This window comes from Grampus griseus (genome assembly GCF_964374135.1).
Source record: "Grampus griseus genome assembly, chromosome: 10".
In the NCBI taxonomy this organism is placed as follows: Eukaryota; Metazoa; Chordata; class Mammalia; order Artiodactyla; family Delphinidae; genus Grampus; species Grampus griseus.
The window spans coordinates 36,558,840-36,581,308 of record NC_139004.1 but is presented as its reverse complement, the minus strand read 5'-3'; the positions used below and the strand labels follow the sequence as shown (position 1 = coordinate 36,581,308).

The 22,469-nt window shown below is 44.9% G+C and overlaps 1 protein-coding gene across 1 annotated transcript in view; it reads left to right on the top strand.

Annotated features, from left to right (window-relative positions):
• The window catches only part of TBC1D22B (TBC1 domain family member 22B), a 64,937-nt gene that overhangs the window by 25,056 nt on the left and 17,412 nt on the right, over positions 1–22,469 (top strand). The window contains exons 6-8 of the mRNA XM_082664705.1: positions 264–392; positions 1,668–1,733; positions 5,715–5,829. Coding sequence (XP_082520831.1) covers positions 264–392; positions 1,668–1,733; positions 5,715–5,829 — 310 coding nt within the window. The remainder of the gene's footprint in view (positions 1–263; positions 393–1,667; positions 1,734–5,714; positions 5,830–22,469) is intronic.

Genomic DNA, 22,469 nt, shown 5'->3' with positions numbered 1-22,469 from the left:
GTACCCGCTCCTAGCGCAGTGCAGGGGGTGCAGGGGTAAATAACCCTGGCTGGCCGTGCTTCATCTGCCCACATGTGCATCTCATTGAATGAGGAGAGGGCAAACACTGGGTGGCCAGAACCAAGACGGGATTTACGCTTGTGTCTTGGCAGCTTTCTTTCGGTTCCTTTGATAGTTTCCAAGCCACTGCTCAGGCTAAAATAAAAATTAAGGATTCATCCAACCAGTGCCTGTCCCCATCTGACTAGCAGTCCTGTCTACAGGGCTATCTCCCAGCAAACACCGAGAGGAGGAAGTTGACCTTGCAGCGGAAGCGGGAGGAGTATTTTGGCTTCATTGAACAGTATTATGACTCTCGAAATGAGGAACATCACCAGGATACCTACAGACAGGTACAGTCATCGCCTGCTGCCCTTTTGCTCACTAGTCATAATCTTAAGGTGTGGCTCCTGGAAGTGCTCTTGGGGTGCGAGTTTTCCAAGTCTTCAGGCTACAGTGTGCTGGTTAGGAATTAAATTTATTCCCAGAACTACTTCCCCTCTTTCTAATTCAGTAGCTCTTATCTTAGCCATTTTAAATAGATAGATTCTGGGGGGTCCTGGTCAGTGGCAGTGCTTCTCTGACTTTAATGTGCGTACACATCATCTAGGATTATGATAAAATCCCAACTAGGGACTATGGTAAAATGCAGATTCTAATTCAGGAGGCCTGGGGTGAGACCTTCACTTCTAATGAGCTCCCAGGTGATGCCACCTGCTGCTGGTCCACAGACCACACAGAGAGTAGTAAGGGTTATGGGACACAAGCTGAAAGATGAGTTCACTCTGTGGTCCATCCCTCTGGACTGTGACATCAGTGTGTCCTTCTGGCAGCTGCAGTGCCTCTTTAGCAACCGTGTTTGTCTGTCTGCAGGAGCCATAGCCCTCAGCAGCCTTAGCAGGGAGTGTTCTATCGTTGTGCATAGTGGTCCCCACAGCCTGCGGAAAGGTGGAGGGTGTGAAGGGGAGTCTCGTGGTTGCAGAGGGGAAAATACTGGGGGAGGCAACTGTCTACAACAAGCTCCAAGAATTGAAGTAGCCTCTGCGGCTATTGACACAGTCCTTAGGATTGTTAGACATCTGGGAAATCCCGAAGCCAAAACCAATCATCATGACTTCTTTGGTAACAGAAGTCAGAACTTTCAGTGCCAGTTATTGAAGGCCAGCTCCGTCTAGTTCTCTATCCTGGCATGTTTTTGCAGCTTTCAGAGCTCTTTTACTTCTTGGGAACTGTTGAGTAAGAATCTGAAAGAGACGTACACATTTTGATCATACCTGTTAAATAAGTACCAGCCCAGAGTAAAACAGATTCCAGACAATAGGAAAAAAGCGGGTGATTCTCTTAAGTTGTGAAGCCTATTGCTATTTGGTGTAAGTGGTTTATTTGGGAAGGTTTGCTCACTGTTCAAAAAGCTATTGCTGTCATGGGAATGTATTCCAGATGCACAGGTAGGTTTAACTAGACTATATAGGTAGGTTTAACTAGACTATTTTTGTATGTCAGTCAATTCTTTCTAAAGGTAAATTGTGCTCTCACTCTTACTCCCTTGATTCCCGGTTCCTAAGACAATAACTTCTCAAAAGAACAAACTGGCATTTGTGTTTTTGGATGCGGCTTCTCTTTTTCAGATTCACATCGACATTCCAAGGACGAATCCTCTCATTCCATTGTTCCAGCAACCACTTGTACAGGAGGTGAGGGAAGTGCTCAACGTTCTCAGTCCTCCTCCCCCCATCCTTCTGTGGCACCATCTGTGTGGATGTGTGCCTAGCCCTCCCTCCAGGCATGGGCAGGTTTAAGGCTAATCGTGATAGTACCTTGTGTTCCCAAAGGAGCTTTGGTCCTTTCAGAGCACTTTCTTATGCATTCTCATTCACTCCTCATAACAAACCTGTGGACTGAGTAGCACTCTGAGAGGCTAAGGGACTTGCCTAGCATCTTGAGTCTACCTGGTGACAGAATGAAGACAGAAACTACACCCTAGAATTCCTAGTCCTGTGTTTGCTCTGCTTTATCTAGCTGGTAGTGGTGTGTGTGTGTGTGTAGAAAACATACGTAACAAAATTTACCATTTTAACCATTTTTAAGTGTACAGTTCAGTGACATTAAGTGCATTCATATTGTTGTTCAACCATTACCACAATCCATCTCTACAACTTTTTTTCATCTTCCCAAACTGAAGCTCTGTACACATGAAACAATAACTTTCCATCCCCCAGCAACTGCCGTTCTACTTTCTGTGTCTATGAATTTGACTATTCCAGGTACCTCAAATAAGTGGGATCATACAGTATTTGTCCTTTTGTGACTGGCTTGTTTCACTTAGCATAATATCTTCAAGGTTCATCCATGTTGTAGCATGTGTCAGAATTTCCTTCCTTTTTATTTTTATTTATTTATTTTCTTGACCGCACCGCGTGGCATGTGGGATCCTAGTTCCCCAACCAGGGATCGAACCTGTGCCCCCTGCATAGGAAGCACAGAGTCTTAACCACTGGACCACCAGGGAAGTCCCCTTCCTTCCTTTTTTTTTTTTTTTTTTTTGTGGTATGCGGGCCTCACACTGTTGTGGCCTCTCCCCTTGCGGAGCACAGGCTCCGACGCGCAGGCTCAGCGGCCATGGCTCACGGGCCCAGCCGCTCCGCGGCATGTGGGATCTTCCTGGACCGGGGCACGAACCCGTGTCCCCTGCATCGGCGGGTGGACTCTCAACCACTGCGCCACCAGGGAAGCCCCCCTTCCTTCCTTTTTAAGACTGAATGATATTCCATTATATTTGTATAAGACGTATTGTTGATCTGCCATCTGTCAGTGGACACTTGAGTTGCTTCCACCTTTGGGGTATTGTGAGTAATGCTGCTGTGAACGTGGGTGTGCAAATATCTGAGTCCCTGTTTTAAATTCTTTCGGATACCTACCCAGAAGTCAATTAGTAGTGATATGTTGAGACCTAACAAGTTGGCAAAGCACATGAAAGGTTTCAGTGGGACTGTTAATCTTTTGACCAAGCAATAAGTATTGATATAAACTCCTGAAGATTAGGGATTTCCTTTGCAGCCTCATAGTAGCTAGGATACTGGATGTAAGTGCTCTTTGAATTATATTTTCACTCATCCTCATAATAGAGAAAACGTGATAAAAAATGCTCAAAATAATTTCTGTTTGACTTTAGATTATACTCATAATTCCGTTTAAATATAGATGTGTCTACTGATGGGATCCCTCATAACTTACCACTAGCATAAAGAAGGTTTTGAGGGTGACACCATTATTTTACCTGTAAGAGTCAGCTCAAAGGAAGCTGAAAGCCGCCCGGGATCCCTTTGTGTCTCCCGTTCAGTTTCCCATGGCTCAGCCCTGCTTATTCCTCATTTTAACTTGAACATGTTCCAATTCTTCTCTCTTGCCTGTGCATGGTTACTTTAAATTTGGAGACAGGGAAAGCAGTTTATTTAAAAGGCTTCTCCTAGTAGTGGAACCTGCCTACAGAGAAAGAAATTCAAACTGTAGTCTTCCCAATTTTTCTTGAATCACCTTTCCATCTAGCAGACTGTAGTTATCATAAACAGAATAAATTAAGTAACATTGAATATTGAAAAACTCGTTTTATAAACCTAAAGATACTTGAGAATTGACTATAGTAAGTGAGAATTACCCACACTAGTAGAAGAGGTGTCTCAGAGGTAGACAAGCTTGTCCCAGGCTTTTTCTGTAGGGAAGATTCCATGGTCTCCCCTGGTAACCAGGCTTGGTGCTCATCTATTTCCATCTCTTTGGCATTTTCACTTGTACAGTGTGAGTACAGTGTCTGCACTGTCCCATCCTTACTAGAGAGGGATTATTGCAGGTCTCCTGATTCTGAATGGCTAGCTTCCCTGAGCTTGGCCATTGTTTAAGCCAGTCACCAGGGATTTGTGTATTCACAAGGAGCTGATAGTGTGAAGTAGAAGCCCTGATAAGTCCTTCAGAAGGATTGATCTGGAAGAGCTTTTAACAGAGACATCCAGACAGACACAGGCCACAGGAGGTGTGAGGAGACAGAGTGGAGCAGGGAACTCTTGAGATCTTCCTGGTGGGTCTAGCTTGAGCCACAGTTTCAAGGGAGGGAGGAGGGTATTTAGCAGCAAAGAATGTAAGAGGGGTCCCATTGGAGTGTTGGGCCTAACACAAATGAGGACGCCACACCCTTCGCTCAGCCCCGGGGAGCAAGTGGGCCCATCTAGTGGAGGCAGAGGCCAACTCCTTCCAGGCTGGGCTTTGCTCTCACTGCCTGCGAGGGCAGGGGTGTTGACAGTGGGAGTATTTCTTGGCTGTCTCTGCCAGCTGGAAGGCAGACTCAACACAAGGGCTGGGAAACATCCTTTATTGTGTCTAGATTCTCCACGTCTCTCCTACACTGGCTAACCAACTCCAAAACCATACGACCACTTCCTTTTTACTTTTCCCCATGGGAGGTTTTTTCTCCCTTGCACCTGACCTCCGAGAGGGCCTGTTCAATTTGCCTGCAGAGCTGACTGACTCTGGGCTCTGCAGAGCCAGGTGCTGTGGAGGCCCCAAATCTCCTGTCCCTCCGCATGTAGTCATTACCACCTCTGTCATCCCTCTGGTGTGGTTCAGAGACCTGAGGCAGCCCAGTCAAAGCCTGTCTAAGGAATGTATTGGGCCCAGGAGTTGTGGTCAGCAGGATGAAGCCAGGGGATGAGTGTCAGCAAGCTGAGAGAAGACAGGGGAAAAGCTCCAAGGGCATAGTGAAAACAGAGAGGAGTGTAACAGAGTGCGACAGGGCCGGACTCTGTAAAAGGACCATAAAGATCTTTTCAGGGACATCCCTGGTGGTCCAGTGGTTAGGACTCCGTGCTTCCACTTCAGGGGGCACGGATTCGATCCCTGGTTGGGGAATTAAGATCCTGCGTGCTGTGCAGTGCGGCCAAAAAAAAGATTTTTTCTTTCTCCCCAGTCTAGTCTTCTGGCCTCTTGTGGCTAATGTACTTAACCCCAGAGGCTTTCCCCATGGAGGCCCTGGCTGACATCTCTGTTCTCAATTTCCTGGCTGGAGGAGTCCATAGGATTTGATTTATTTGACTTCCTGTCCCCAGTAAACGTCTGGGTTGCATCCTGATATGTGAAATGACTTCCTGCATTTAGAGTCTGTCACTGGTTCCTAGTCAAGCTGGATTAGAACTAAATCCAGATCTAGATCTCCTTCCGTCTCAGCAGGGAGAAAGGGGAGTGTGGTAAAGAAGGCATTTCCTCTTTAAATCCTGTAATGACCGAAAGAGATTTAGAAAATGTATCAGAACTTAGATAGTCTGATATCTTGCTCCTGGAAATAGAGAAACAGCATCTACAAATGAGCATGGTGGCCTGAATTAATGACATCCACAGCAAACCTTTTTCTAAGCCATTTGTGTCACTCTCCTTTACGTTTCCCAATTTTATATCACGTCGGCTAAATACTGAAAAGAGAAAGGGCAAGAAGCACCTACCCCTGTTTAAAAACAGTTAGTGTCTTAGAAACTTTTTATATTTGTAGACTGTCTTTGTCCACAATATTTTAAAATTTTTTCTACAAATTCTGTAGCAACGCTGAGTTAAATTGTGAGGTAGGTAAATGGAGGGAGGGAGAGTATCCCCGTGATTTAACATCATGTTGTCTTTTTTTCTCATTTTCCTAGATCTTCGAAAGAATTCTATTTATTTGGGCCATCCGACACCCTGCCAGTGGGTATGTCCAAGGAATTAATGACCTGGTCACTCCGTTCTTTGTCGTCTTCCTCTCAGAATATGTCGGTAAGAAGCATGAGTACCAAGTTGAACAAGCTATTGCTCTTTCTTATCTGTGGTCTGTTTGTTTTTCCCAAGAGTGCAGCCAGTGGGCACGTCTTGCTGAAAAAAAGATAGTGGCTTTAGAATACACAGCTAAACCTCTTTTAACAGCAGCTGCAGCAGCAGCCAGGAATTTCTCTCTCGAGATGGTCACAGATCTCACCTAAGAAGACCTTTGCCAAAGAATGACCAAATTGATATATTTATGTTCTGCCATAAACAGATGGTTTGATGGTTTGACTGAGGTTCCTTTTGGATTATTTTGAACTCGTCTCAAATGCAGGCCCTCATCTGTGAAAGCTGGAATTTTAGATTATACATTAGGCCTTCACACTTCAGTTCACATTGCTGTATCTTAGGAGCAGGATGTGGACGTATAGAGCAGGAAAGGTGCCAGAATCCAGCTCACACTGGAGGTAATGGAATGGGCCAAGGAGAGCTCTGGGACCTTGGTTTCTCCTCCTCTTTCTTCACCTCTTACCCCACTGGGTTCTTGTCACTTTGAATAGAGTGATTCGCTGTCACGGCAGCAGTTAGGTTTTCTTACAGCTCCAGCCACCTGCTCCAGCCAGGCCTAAATCAGGCAGAGTCTTAAAAGGCATTGAGGATCCTCCACTTTTTTGGTTTCCTCAGTCACTTGTGCTTCAAGACTCATAGGAAAACCTATCTGTCATGGCCTGGTGCTTTGTTCTCTTAGTCAAAGAGAAGTTCATGTGGGAACAAGAACATTGAAAAGGATTTTAGAAAACGATCCGTCTACTCCCCTCATTTCACGGATGGATTGTGAGATTCCCTGCCTCCTTATTAGTGGCAGGGCTAGGACCAGAACCCTCTTCTTCAGACTCTGAGGGCGGTGGGTTATTCTTTTCATAGAAAGCCATTGCAGGGGGTAGGATGGTAATGAGAAGGGGACTGGAGTGGAGCCCCTTGGAGGGGGAGGGCATAAGAAATGTCTCACTTGATCCTTCCCATTCAGGTTTTCTGGTGGGACTCAAAGGCGTGGTGTTTTGGTCTTTCATGAGGCAGCCTTTTTTATTTTTCATTACTCAAAACGTAAGGCAACCTAATGATGCCATTCCTTGTTCCCCTTAAGTGACAGCAGCCAGGGCAGAACTGGGAGTAAGGGTGGAAGGTCACACTCTTGTCCACTCTGTCCAGTGACCCTAAGCAAAAGCATATAAATAAAGCTTTTGCTGGAGAACTTTCATTTTCCCCTCACATCAATAGGTCAGTTTTCAGAGGCACCTTAATTCTGTGTGGTTTAACTTTATTAAAGAGTGGTGCAGCTGGTCTGTTGGGATTTGGGGGTTGATTCTTGCAGTAGTACTATTCTGAAATGGTATTCAAGGATGAGCCTAGGAAGGTATTAATCCATTCATTAATGTACATTTGAGGTCTGAACGCTGGCATTGCCAGTTTTTATGCCAATTAAGGGAAATCCTCAGCAGCTGCAGTTCTAATTGGATATTAACTATCTTGTTAGCTGTCATTTATATTTTGTACCAAATTTTCCTTTACCTTCTATAGGCGCCCATCCCATTGCTACCATCAGCCCCACCAAGCACTGTGCCTTTCTCTTTTGTTTTTTAATAAATTTATTTATTTATTTTTGGCTGCATTGGGTCTTTGTTGCTGTGCACGGGCTTTTTCTAGTTGCAATGAGCAGGGGCTACTTTTCGTTGTGGTGCGTGGGCTTCTCATTGTGGTGGCTTCTCTTGTGGCGGAGCACGGGCTCTAGGCCTGTGGGCTTCAGTAGTTGTGGCTCATGGGCTCAGTAGTCGTGGTTCGAGGGCTCTAGAGCGCAGGCTCAGTAGTTGTGGCGCACGGGCTTAGTTGCTCTGCGACATGTGGGAGCTTCCCAGACCAGGGCTCAAACCTGTGTCCCCTGCATTGGCAGGCAGATTCTTAACCACTGCACCACCAGGGAAGTCCACTCTGCCTTTCTTTGATGGATATGACTGCATTCTGATCTGGGTGTTTGGTTTGTCAGTCTCACCTGCTGACCAGTGCAACCATTGCTGACCCACAGCGTTTACACAGTGAAGCATGGGCTTCTCTGCCCCTCCTCAGCAAGGAAGCCTTTCTCGGCAAGGCTGTACTCAGTTTCACCTCTGCAGCAGACTTCAGATGGGTATTTGGTACCTCCTCCTAGAATTAGGAAGGCGGGGCCCATTCTTTTTTTACAAAAACTTTTCAGTTTCAAGCATATGTACAAGTAGAAAAAATAATACCATAAATCCTTATATACCTGTCATGCAACTTCATAACTCTGTCCATTCTTCACCCACTCATCTTTGTGAGTAAGCAAATCTCACTGTCAAGCACCATATAATTTCATCCATAAATATTTCCATATGTACCTTTCGAAGATAATGATTAAAGAAACTCACAGCTGTAATGCAATTATTACATCTAAAAAGTTATAATAGGTCCTTAATATAATCTAATATATAACACTATTCAAATCTTCTTGATTCCCGTAAATATATTTAACAGTTTGTTTGAATCAGGGTTCAAATCAGGTCCACACATTCTACTGATTGGTTGATATGTCTCTTAAGTCTCTCTTAATCTATCAGTTCCCATCCATGTCTCTTTTCCTTAGGAGTTTGTACCTTTAACCCTTATTTTTCCAGTTTTCAAACTAGGACATGCCAGGCCAACCAGTAATATAACCCTGATTTTTTAAAGCACTTTACCGTTTGCAAAGTACTTTGACTTACCTGATTTCATTTAGTAGCCCCCAATATCTCTTTAAGGTAGATGTATCAACCTATTTTTTTTTTTTTTGTGTGTGTGTGTGTGGTATGCAGGCCTCTCACTGTCGTGGCCTCTCCTGTTGCGGAGCATAGGCTCTGGACGCGCAGGCTCAGCAGCCATGGCTCACGGGCCTAGCCGCTCTGCAGCATGTGGGATCTTCCCGGACCGGGGCACGAACCCGTGTCCCCTGCATCAGCAGGCGGACTCTCAACCACTTGCACCACCAGGGAAGCCCTGTATCAATCTATTTTAAATGAGCTTCCCAAACTCAAACCTAGGTCTTTGACCTAAATACCTGTGCTTTTTATAAGAATTGGTGGTATCTCAACTTAGAGGTAGCACCAACTTAGAGATTGGTGGTATCTCAACTTAGTGGCTCCGTCTTCTCCATTCCCTGCTCCACAGCAGGCAGCACGTTTCTTATTGCTCCTTTTCTTAAAAAAAAAAAAAAAAAAGTACAGTAGAGGTACATACTCATTTTAAAAAATCAAGGACTTCCCCGGTGGCGCAGTGGTTAAGAATCCACCCGTCAATGCAGGGGACACGGGTTCGAGCCCTGGTCTGGGAAGATACCACATGCTGCGGAGCAGCTAAGCCTGTGTGCCACAACTACTGAGCCTGCGTTCTAGAGCCCGTGAGCCACAACTACTGAACCCGCATGCCACAGTTACTGAAGCCCGCGTGCCTAGAGCCTGTGCTCCGCAACGAAGAGAAGCCACTGCACTGAGAAGCCCGCACACCACAACAAAGAGCAGCCCTCTCTCGCCGCAACTAGAGAAAGCCCGCGCACAGCAACAAAGACCCAACGCAGCCAAAAATAAACAAATAAATTTATTTAAAAAAATAAAAACAATATAGAATTTTTATTACCTCACCGCTCCCCCCCCATCACCAGAGATAACTACTATTGACCTCTTGGTGTGTATTTTTCCAGTTCTTTTCCTGTGTGCGGATAGAGCTGCATATATTATTTTTCTTTGTTGTATCCAGAAAACTGGGATCAAACTTATCCATACTTTTCTCTATCTTGCTTGTTTTCATTCACAAATATCTGGCCAGCTTTCCAAATTTGGACATATGGATCTACCTCATCACTTTCAGCAATTACTTTCATCAAATTTTACTATAGTAAACAATTCTTTTATAATAGGACATTTAAATAATCTACAATTTTTAGCTATTATAAAGAACATTTCAATGAATATCCTTGTACATATTTTCTTATGCATTCGTGTTAAAATACATGTTTCCCTGAAAGAGAGCCCATAGAACGGAAATTACTAGTCCTAAAAGCATGCCAAATAGGTACCACTCCAAAATTACACTGTAAAAAGGTTTACAGCAGTTTATACTCCAGCCACTAATGTTTGGGTGCACTCTTCACATCCTTAGCAAAACTGGGTATTTTAGTCTAACTGTGTTTCACCAATTTGGCAAATAAACCATGGTTTGTGTTTCAATTTTTATTTCCACTTGCTCATCAGTGAGGTGGTTTATCTTTTCTTTTGTGTATTAGCATTTGTTTCTTTTGTCATCTGCTTGTTCAGATCTTTCATCCAGTCTATGGCCATACCACCCTGAATGTGTCCGATCTCGTCTGATCTCGGAAGCTAAGCAGGGTTGGGCCTGGTTAGTACCTGGATGGGAGACCGCCTGGGAATACCGGGTGCTGTAGGCTTAAAAGAAAAAAAATTCTTTTATCCAGTTTTATCGTTTTTTTAAAAATAACTTTATTTATTTATTTATTTATTTTTGGCTTCGTTGGGTCTTTGTTGCTGCACGCGGGCTTTCTCTAGTTGCGGCGATCGGGGGCTACTCTTCGTTGCGGTGTGTGGGCTTCTCATTGCGGTGGCTTCTCTTGTTGAGGAGCACGGGTTCTAGGTGCACAGGCTTCAGTAGTTGCAGCACATGGGCTCAGCAGTTGCCATGCCTGGACTCTAGGACGTGTGGGCTTCGGTAGTTGTGGCACGTGGGCTCAGTAATTGTAGTTCGTGGGCTCTAGAGTGCAGGATCAGTAGTTGTGGTGCACGGGCTTAGTCGCTCTGTGGCATGTGGGGTCTTCCCAGACCAAATCAAACCCATGTCCCCTGCATTGGCAGGCGGAGTTTTAACCATTGCACCACCAGGGAAGTCCTATCCAGTTTTTTCTATTGGACTGTTGGTCTTGTTTTGTAAGAGCTTTGTGCGGATTAGATATATTCATTTTTCATCTGCTATGTGTTAAAAATATTAGGTCAAACCACATGAAATTGCTAATATTCAACGATTTTTGCCGCATCCCTCCATGGGAATTTTATATAGTTCAAGCTAATTCTTTTTTTTCCCTCCCAGACCATCATTTGTCTTTTCAAATTTGTTTATTGTGTCTCCTAATGTAGCACTTCCTAATTTTTATGTGGTCAAATCTGTCCGTTCGACAGGTATTTATTGAGCTCCTCCTATGTGCCAGAGGATAGAGTGACTAAGATAACAGATGTGGGCCCTGCCCTTACGGAGCCTCCCATCTAGTGCAGGGGTTAAGGGGCTCACAAAAAATTAAACAAGTCATTGCAAAGTGTGAGAAGGACATGAAGGAAATACCTCCTCCTTTATGGTTTTTAGATTTGGTATATTGCTTAGGAAGTCTTTCCCCACCCCAATATTATAAGAATATTCTTCCATGTGTTCTTCTAATATGTTTGTGGTTTTGATTTTACATTTAGCTTTTTAAATTCCATTAGTAATTTATTTTCCTGTACAGTGGGGGCTGAGATTTAAAGTTACTGTTCCAACTGGATAGTTCATTTTTTCAACACTATTTATAAATAGTACATCCTTTCTTCACTCATGTGAAATCCCTTTTCATAATATAATATAAATTTCTTTATTTATATGGTTTACTTATTTCTGTTCCATTTATCTCCATTTCTATGCATGTACCAACAGCTTGGATTTTTGACCTTTGTAGTGTGTTTTATTATTATTTCAGGGCCAGTCTCTTTCATCATCCTTTGGTAAAAATTGTCTTGGCTCTTCTTCCAGGTCAACTTTAGAATCAACTTGCCAAATTCAGGATGTAGGGAACCCTTCTGAATTTTTATTGGAGGTGCAGTAAATTTACAAATTAGTTTGTTGGGGTATTTTTTTCTTTTTTTGATAGCAGCTTTGTTGAGATGGCATTCATATACCATACAATTCACCCATTTAAAGTGTACAATTCAATGGTTTTCAGTATATTTATAGAATTGTGTAACCATCAGCACAGTCAATTTTAGAATATTTTCATCAGCCCAAAAAGAAATCCTGTACCCCTTAGCCATCACTCCCAAGCCCTTGCACCCCCCCCATTCCTAGGCAACCATTAATCTACTCCCTGTCTCTATGGATTTGCCGTTTCTGGACATTTCATAAAAATGGTCATTCCTTTTCATGGTCAAATAAATATTCCATTGTATGAATATACCACATTTTATTTGTCTGTTCATCGGTTGCTGGGTATAAATTAAACTTCAAAGAAACAAGGCATACAGACTTCCCTCCAGCCTCAAGGCCTTTCCTGAACATAGATTCAACATTGTTTGTGGCCTTCAAGAATAGTTCTCTTGTCTGAGTAATAATGCTGCTTTTCTTCCCTTCTCTAATAGTGCCATATCCTAGTAAGGCAGCTACTGTGAGAGGTGTGTTGTTATGACCTCTCTGATATGACTCTCCCTACCACAGGAGGCCTCAGGTATCCTTCACCCATGGAACAGGCCAGGCAGTTGCCCTCATCATCCCAGGCAGGTATCATCAGGCAGCCTTAGCCCACCGCCCCATCTTACTGAGCTGTAGCGTGGAGGATGTGTCCTAGTAGAGCTGTGGGATCCACATGCCACCAGAACACTGTTTGGCCTCTCTCCTATCTCCTCCCCTGTCTCTTCTTTATTACTTTTATAAATTGGTACCTGAGCTGGCTTCATGCTTTGTGTCATGTTTGTTGTAAAATAGTTGAAAACGGGGGGAACCAGTGACTCTCCTCTGAGTTGCTAGAGGATTTTTCTGTAGCTGGCTTAGCCCCCCAGTAGCCTGTTTATCTGCTGAAACCAACTGCTCACATAGAAGTGGGTCCTCTGTGGATAAGCCAGCTATGTCTGGGTCCAGAGGTGACAATGCTGGAGGGTCACCCCTGGGGAGATACAGTCTCTGGACTGTGACCCCTGAGATGGTGGAATGCCTGTAGACTCTCATCTCCAAAACCTTTTGGACTTAGATGACATTATTGATCTAGCTTGGAACATATTAAGGTCAAATGTAATCGACGATGTGGCCATCACCAAATTAAGCTGCGTAACAGCAACTGTTTAAGTGATGCAAATGAGGAAATTGTATAGAAAAGTGGGGCTCATGACATGTCCTGTTTTCAGAAGAAGAGTGGTGCCTGGTGATTTCTTTCGTTACAAAATGAAACACTGTCAAATAACTCTTCCCCTTCTCCTCCGCATGAAGTAGTACAGCAGGATTTTCATTTCAGGTTTTACTTAGAAGCATGACAGCAGTAGAACTCCCAGAAGGGAAGTCTTTCCCATACCTCTGACTCGTGTTCCCTGCGTGACATTTACACTTAGATATGTCATAAATGACCAGTTAGGATTAGCTTGTCTGCACTGACAGGGAACCAATACCTTAAGCAAGAGAGAAAAGCTTACTTCTCTCACATTAAAAGTCAGGAGGTAAGTAGTCTGGGGCTCCATGGTATCAGGGATCCAGCCTCCTCTCTCTGTTGTCCTGCCATTCTCAGCATGTGTTTTTGTACTCATGATCCAAGATAGCTGCTTGTGCTCTAGCCATCACATCTATATTCCAGCCAGTATGGAGGGAGAAAGGAAGAAAGGCATACTCCTTCTGTTGAAGGACACTTCCCAAGTACATGACACTTGGTTTTGAATCTCTCTTGTCTGAACTTAGTCTTATGGCCATTCCCATCTGCAAGTGAGCCTGGAAAACACAGTCTGTATCCCAGGTGGCCAGTACCCTTATGGGTCCTTTCACCAAGGAGGAATGGGTTATAGTTATTTATGTATAGTGACAATCTTTGCTATCCCTAGGCTCCTCAGACTCAGTGTTTGACTAACTCCTCTCCATACCCAGCCACCCTTTTCTCTCAGTTGCCAGCATTTCCGGTCACTTAAGTCAGAAATGCTAAGACTTGTTCGTAATTCTTTTTTCTCATTCTTTTTTTTTTTTTTCCAAAGGAGATGTTGGGAGTAGGAGTTTATTAATTAATTAATTTATTTTTGCTGTGTTGGGTCTTCGTTTCTGTGCGAGGGCTTTCTCTAGTTGCGTCAAGCGGGAGCCATTCCTCATTGCGGTGCGCAGGCCTCTCACTATCCCGGCCTCTCCTGTTGCGGAGCACAGGCTCCAGACGCGCAGGCTCAGTAGTTGTGGCTCACGGGCCCAGTTGCCCTGCGGCATGTGGGATCCTCCCAGACCAGGGCTCAAACCCGTGTCCCCCGCATTAGCAGGCAGACTCTCAACCACTGCGCCACCAGGGAAGCCCTTTTTTCTCTTTCTTGCATATCCAGTCAGTTACAGAGCTCTGATGATTTCATGTCCTAAATATTTCTTGAATCTGCTTCCCCCTCTATTCCTCCTGTGACTACCCTAGTTTAGCCCTGGATTGCTGAAATGGCCAAGTGTGTTTTCCCATCTCTGGTTTTTGTCCCGTTCTTCCCATCTTTCACACCATTTAAACACAGACTTGTCGGTGCAGCTCCTTTGCTTAAAACCCTTCACTAGCATCCTATCACCTACAGTTAAAATGTCCACATTCTCAGGAGTTCCCTGGTGCCCTAGTGGTTAGGATTCTGGGCTTTCACTGCCATGGCCCGGGTTTAATCCCTGGTCGGGGAACTGAGATCCTGCAAGCCACACAGCACAGCCAAAAAAAAAAAAAGTCCAGATTCTCTAGCTTGTGCAAGGCCCTGTGTGCTCTACTTCCTGCCTCACCTCTTAAACTCAGAAATCCAAAATTGACAGTTTTAATCTAAAGCCTTGTCCTGTACCACCTCTTTATCCCCTGGGCTAGTCCTTTTGCATCCTTTAAGACACCCCTACTTCCTGGAAGCCTGCCCTGAGACTTCTTCCCTACCCCCACCACCCCAGTGGTACTCTTTCCATAACCCTGTGCATTTCCCCTTTGTAGGACTTTACCACACCAATTATTGTGTGTTTCCCTCCTACCCTCTCCCACCAGACTGTATGGTTCTTTGAGGCCAGAGACTATTTTAAACATATTTATATTCTCAGTGCTTTTATTTTGGTGTCCAAAATAGGCATTCCATACATGTCTAGATGAATGAAAGAATGAAAATTTCATAACGTTGCTAGATATTCAGGAAATAGTGCAGCTTTGCTGGGCTTGGCCACTGGAGGGCAGTGAATTACAGTATTCTGCTACTATGCTGAGATAGTCAAAAGTTCTCTCTCTTGTAACGGATGGAGATGGAGTTCCATCACTCATTCAGCAAATACTTATTGAGGAACTACACCGTGCCAGGCGCTGCTCTAGGCACTGGGGATACGACCATAAACAAAGTGGACGAAAATCCCTGCCTTTCACTTCTAGGTATTTATACAAGGAAAATGAAAGCGTATAGTCCCCCAAAGCCTGCATAGGAATATTCATAACAACTGTATTAATATAGACAAAAATTGGAAACAACCCAAATATCTGTTAATAGGAGAATGGCTAGTCACACAATGGAATATTACTCAGCCATAAAAAAGAATGAACTACTGATAAAAGCAAGAACATGGAAGAAATCATCTCAAAAACCATTATGTTGGAGTTCATAAATAATCTACAGTGATAGAAATCAGAATGATGGTCGACTCTTGGTGGGACATTGATTAGGAAGAGGCAAGAAGAGACTTTATAGGGTGATGGAAATGTTCTCTCTTTTGACTGGGGCACTTTTTTTTTTTTCTTTCCGGTATGTGGGCCTCTCACTGTTGTGGCCTCTCCTGTTGCGGAGCACAGGCTCCGGACGCGCAGGCTCAGCGGCCATGGCTCACGGGCCCAGCTGCTCCGCGGCATGTGGGATCTTCCCGGACCGGGGCACGAACCCATGTCCCCTGCATTGGCAGGCGGACTCTCAACCACTGCGCCACCAGGGAAGCCCTGGGGCACTTTTCTACACGGATGTATACATGTGTCAAAACAGAACCGTGAGCTTATGTGTAGTCTAATGTATGTAAATTATATGTAAAACTAAATCTCTTCCACTGAGTGTAAATTCTGATGAGCAGAAACTGACAATAAATAGAAAAATCAGTAAGGTATTTGTCACCTTGACCGAGATAAGTGCTACGCAGGAGAACAGAGGAGGAAAGAAGGAAACAGTTGTGCCCTGTTGGCAAGAGTGGGAACAGGAGCAGGTTTTAATCAGGGTAGTGAGCCGGGGTCACACTGAGAAGACGATGTTTGAGCAAAGTCCTGAAGGAGGAGAGGGGGTGAACCATGCAGTTAATTTTTGGTAGTTAACACTCAGATTTTCAGAGGAAAGGAGTTGTTGTTAGTAACTCCCCACATGCCCAGGTACCGTGGCCCCTGTTGCCGTGTCTTGCTCCTGGGCTGCTGTGGATTATACTCCAGCTCCGTGCTCTTAGATCCTGGGAGGCTTCATTGCCCATCTCACACCCGACTCTGCCCTGCCGATCCTGTTCCTCCCCACCTGGCAAGGTGTGGAGGCCAAAGATGAAACTGGACAGACTTCCGTAGTCTTTCATTGTCTTAAGAGGACGTTCCTTTTATTCCTTTTAAAATGTAAATTTCGTATTGAAGTATAACATACACTTTTTAAAGTACATATGTCATTACATGCACAGCTCAATAAATTTCCCCTAAATAACCAGCACGCAAGTGGAACATTTCCAGCACTGCAGAAGTTCCCTTGTGTTCCCTTCCAGGCCCTCCCCTCGCCCCCACAAGGGTAACTATTTTACTGACTTCTAACACCTCGATTAGTTTTGCCTGTCTCTAAACTTTATATAAATTGAATCATAGAGTAAGGATATCACTTTGCATTTTCATGCTACTGGTTTGGAGGGAACTGGGAGTGAGACCGATGCTGAATTTTTAGCGCTCACCCTGTTTGGAACTTTACCCCTTTCTTCAAGGTGCCTCCTGGCCCCGTCTTCATAGATGCAGCAGCCTCATATGTGATAGTTGAGACATATGAGACTCTTTCCAGCAACAGACATGTATGTGGAGACGCCCAGTCAGAGTGCTGAGCTGAGCTGCTTTCAGCGGACAGTTGAGAGCAATGTGAGCATTTGGTGGGATGTCCGGTGCTGGATTTTCTCCCCTGTAGGAGGTAAGCTCTCCAAGGGCGAGTTGTAGCTTGTCATCTCCGGCACTGTAGGACCCGGCCTGCTCTCTCCCTGGTGGTAAACCAAGTGACACATGCATGCTCACTTGCTCTCTCTCTCATCTGACCCCCCCAAAAATGAGAAATTATAACAGAGGAGAAATTGAGGTAGCCAACATAGTCAAGATGTTTGAGCCTAGAGGAGGAGCCTCTGGGCAGCTGACATTGGCACAGGGGACCTTGGACTCCCTACAGCCTGTTGACATACACAGTGTCTTGGTGACATGCTGCCTGGCTCTGTGGGTAGTCTTTGGACAGGTCCTAGAAGGTGAAGTGTGTGCTGGGCCTGGCCCCTCCCTTGCCCCATAACCTGAATACTCATATAGTTCAGGTTCATGTAATCTGAGGTCATAGCCAGCAGTCACTTGTGTTTGTTAAATAAAAGTAAAAGTAATCCAGGAACCTCAGGAAAGTAGAGACAGTTTAGTGATATGTTTTTTTTTTTTTTTGCGGTACGCGGGCCTCTTACTGCTGTGGCCTCTCCCGTTGCAGAGCACAGGCTCCGGACGCGTCGGCTCAGCGGCCATGGCTCACGGGCCCAGCCGCTCCGCGGCATGTGGGATCTTCCCAGACCGGGGCACGAACCCGTGTCCCCTGCATCAGCAGGCAGACTCTCAACCACTGCGCACCAGGGAAGCCCCTATGTTGGTTTTTAAAATTAATTTTAGCCGGGCTGCCCCACGCTGAGTAGTGGACAGCCAGAGATCATTTTGAGTTAATATTTACCTTTTAGTCACTGCCCTGATTGACAGGCACGGCGTCGGGAAGGGCTCCATGGTCAGCTGCTTCTCTGTGTCTTGGAAACAGCACGTCTCCTCTCACTCAGTCTGGAATATGGTCCTCATGAAGCAGAAAAGCCCGGCATGGGTCTCTGCTCTTTAGGAACCTCAGAAGAAGTCTTTCCTCTAACCTCCTCCCTGTCCTCACTGCCCTTTCTTTGTTAGGTGGTTTGACTTTTCTGGGTTTAACCAAGGGGCCCTCAACTTTTTTTTTTTTTTTTAATATTTATTTATTTATTTGGCTGCGTTGGGTCTTCGCTGCTGAGCGGGCTTTCTCTAGTTGGCAGCGAGCGGGGGCTGCTCTTCTTTGCGGTGCGTGGGCTTCTCATTGCAGTGGCTTCTCGTTGCGGAGCACGGGCTCTAGGCATGTGGGCCTCAGTAGTTGTGGCACGTGGGCTCAGTAGTTGTGGCTTGCAGGCTCTAGAGTGCAGGCTCAGTAGTAGTGGTGCATGGGCTTAGTTGCTCCACGGCATGTGGGATCTTCCTGGACCAGCGATCGAACCCACGTCCCCTGCATTGGCAGGCGGATTCTTAACCACTGCACCACCAGGGAAGTCCCGGGGCCCCTCTGCTTTGTACATGCTCAGCTGTGGTGGCCTTGTCTCAGCTGCTGCTATCAAATACTTGACTGAAAATACCAGATGAGTAACACCCAACAATAAGTTTCTATAGCACTTGAACCACTTAAAAATTATTACATACAGGTGACCAGATGAATTCCTTGACACTTTTCTTAAAACTGTGTTTCTTTTTCTTTTTTTTAATATATATATATTTTTAACTTTTTATTTTTGGCTGCGTTGGGTCTTCACTGCTGCACAGGCTTTCTTCTAGTTGCGGTGAGTGGGGGCTACTCTTCGTGGCGGTGCGCGGGCTTCTCGTTGCGGTGGCTTCTGTTGCAGGGCACGGGCTCTAGGCGCACGGGCTTCAGTAGTTGTGGCGTGCAGGCTCAGTAGTTGTGGCTCACGGGCTCTAGAACACAGGCTCGGTAGCTGTGGCGCACGGGCTTAATTGCTCCACGGCATGTGGGATCTTCCCGGACCAGGGCTCAAACCCACGTCCCATGCATTGGCAGGCAGATTCTTAATCACTGCGCCACCAGGGAAGCCCCAAACTGTGTTTTTCTGGATGAAATGTTTAACTCTTATTTTATGAAGTTCTTTAGATGTATAGCTGAAAAGATTTTTTTTTTTCCTTTTCTCAATCAGTTTACTTTTGTGATCAGAAAATATTATGTAAGGTATTCTTGTGAGTCCAGTTTAAAAAAAAAAAAAAGAGAGGCATCAGGTAAGCCAGAGGCTTTGGAAAATAGAAGGGCCGTCTGTAGTCTGATGCCTTGAATCCTCTCATGCCTGCCAGTCAGGCTGATTAATTCTGACCCAACAGATGACAAAATCTAGAAATTGCCTTGCGATCACAGATGGTTCCTGGGAAATGCCTAAAGCAGTTAATGGACAAGTTAACTCTTGTCAGTTTAAGCAAAAGCCGTTCTTCCCGAAGCCGTAAGGGAGTGTTTGAGGCATAGGTGAGGCTGATTTTAGGCCCGAGATCTGGAGTTCTCAGAAAAATAAATACTTGACTGGGGCTACCACTCAGGTGGGACATTTTATCAGCTAATAATGCTGGGCTTGACAGCATGTTCTCGTCAAGCCCGGAATGGGCAATTTGATTTTTATAAAGAACTTTTGGGTTTCCTCTTTTTGGATGCTTTGCGTCTTAAAACAGCCATAAAATATCCCTTAAAATCTCATTCCCTCCCGTCTGAGCCCTGGCGGCTGAACGCTGCATAATGACAACCAGAGACGCTGCCCTCATTGGAGACTGTGTTGCTGGCATGGTTTCCCGTTCCAGCTTCAATTATATGTTGAATTTTCTCAAGTGGGACGTTTAATGATCCTTCTGAACAGACTGTTTATGCTGAATGAAGCCCTTCAGAGAGCATTTGGGCCTCCCTTTCTCTGCTGCTTTTTGATGGTGCACTCAGCTCACAGTTTTTGACTGAATGTGTGAATTTTATCCTCTCAGCAGCCAGAACTAAACTCTCCTCCCACTCTCTGAAATGCTGGTGAGCTCTCCCGCTGACTGTGAAAGCCACGGGCTAACGCGCAGGCCAGGCGTAAGGGCAGAACATGGGGAAACAACAACCCCCAACTCGAGGCCCCAAGAGAGGGTTCAGCATCCTGTCTGGTCCCTTTTCCCCCTGGACAGCTAAAGGTTTGGAACTGGCACAGTTACTGAGAGCTGTATCTTACCAACTTAAAACTCATGTTCAGTTTTCTTCCTTGAGACCAGAAGGTGGAAATGGAAAGCTTTGAAAATTGACTTTTATTTTTTAGGTACGTTTGGAATTAGGTTAGGTTTGGCTGCGAATAACAGAGATCTAAAATAACAGTGGCTTAAACAAGGTAGAAGTTTATTTGTTCCTCATATAATAGCAATAATACTAGCTAACATTTGCATAATGCTTATTTTATGACAGGCATTGTTAACACTTTTCGTGTATTGACTTGTTTAATCCTTACAATGTGCATTGACATTGGTAGGATGTTACCACCTTAACAGATGAGGCGTTGAGGCACGGAAGGTAAAGTCACTAGCTTAAAGCCACGTAGCTCGTGAGTGATAGAGCCAGGATTTGAGCCACACAGTCTGGCTCCAGAGTCTGTGCTCTTAGCCACGTGCTCTTCTGTCTGACAGAAAAGCCACAGGTCACCAGGGCTGATGTGGCAGCTGTGCTCCCTGGTCTACTTGGGGACCCAGGCTCTTTCTCCCTTGTTACTCTGCTGTGTGTGGTTTCCATTCCCAGTGACATTTCGCTGCAATGTTCTGGAATGGTAGAATGCCCAGGTAGGAAAAGACCCTTCAAATTATTGTGGCACTCTGGATTTTCTTTTGGGAAACGTGTATGAATAGTGGGGGTGGTTTTGTCTTGAGCCTTCCTTGTGGGTTTCATTTTTTTCTTACAACCCTATTTTCTTTTTCTTTAATAAATTTATTTTTATTTTTTTTATTTTTGGCTGTGTTGGGTCTTCATTGCTGCACACGGGCTTTCTCTAGTTGCAGCAAGCGGGGGCTACTCTTCGTGGCGGCGTGCGGACTTCTCATTGCAGTGGCTTCTCTTGTTGCGGAGCACGGGCTCTAGGCGCGCGGGCTTCAGTAGTTGTGGCATGCGGGCTCAGTAGTTGTGGCTCAATGGGCTCAGTAGTTGTGGCTCACAGGCTCTAGAGAGCAGGCTCAGTAGTTGTGGTGCATGGGCTTAGTTGCTCCACAGCATGTGGAATCTTCCCGGACCAAGGATTGAACCCTGACCCCTGCATTGGCAGGCGGATTCTTAACCACTGCACCACCAGGGAAGTTCCACAACCCTATTTTCATAAAGAGGGAACTACTGCCTTGGACGGTTGGTGTGATCAGTCTCACTCACTAAAAAGGAAAACACACACTTCCCTAGTGCACTGCTGGGGGTCTGGTCCTGGAGAGTGGTCTGGTGGTACCAGAGGTTAGGTCACTTGAACCTGTGGCCCAGAGTGGTTCTCATATGGTTCCTCTGGCCATTGTTCGCGGTAGTGGGAGTTGGAGGCACCTGGGTATCCATCCATGGGGGGAACGGATATGTAAGGGGGTGGTGCTCTGTGTGGGGCAGTGAACTAGAGGTCTGTACAGCAACACGGAAGGATCTTAGAAATGTAAGATGAAGCAACAAGAAAAAGGAAGTTTCTGAGCTGGGTCTTAGAGCCCAGTATCACTTAATTAAATTAATAGTGTATATATGGCCACCTCCCCCCACACACACAAGCCCCCACTATACAATAAGTGTTTAAGTTAGAAAAATAGAAAGATGGTATTTTTGGAAGGATTTTTTTTTTGCGTGGCTTCTTAAACGGACCTTTATATATTATCTGAAGTCTTCATTTCTTCAGGCTTAGTGTTGTTTTACAATATCTTGTTTGTTCTTTTTTGATGGTGAAAGGCAGATATAGTCAATGGTAGCCCCTTTTTTCTAAAATCATGTGCATTTTTTCCTGACTATAAAAATTATGCTTATTGTAGAAATTTTGGATAGTAAGGCTTAAAGAAAATAAAAATTCTTTATCCCTACCACCTTGGGAATAAGCACTGTAAACCTTTGTGATATACTTTGTCTTTCCTCTGTGATTATACAAACACATAAATATTGTATGTGCAGTAGTTGAGAGTAAACCATAAATAATTTTGTACTTTACTCCTTTCCCTCAATGCTGTGACATGCTTTCCCATGTCATTACAAATTCCTAGTAAACTTCATCTAAAATAAACTATATTGTGCCTACTGTGTGCCAGGCACTGTTGTTGACACTTTACTTGTATTAACTATGGACTTTTACAGTGTTCCCAGGGTCATAGCTTTTCTGACAAAGCACCCCGCCCTCCCCAAAAGGGTTTTTACAGCCCTTGATGTCCATTAGAAAAACACTGTTTATACAGGATGAGAATCTGAGAGTTGTTAAACATTTCCCCAAGAAGGTCCAGATGTAGGTCTAAATAGAGTAATAATTCTCATAAATGAAAGAGAATACATTTCATCATATGCCTGTGTCTCTCTGCAGCACCAGGGACTGCAGTGAACACCCTGTTTTCAAAACAGGGCTCCAAGGACATAAGCTGCGTTTGGCACAGAACTCAAGGGCCTGAACATTTC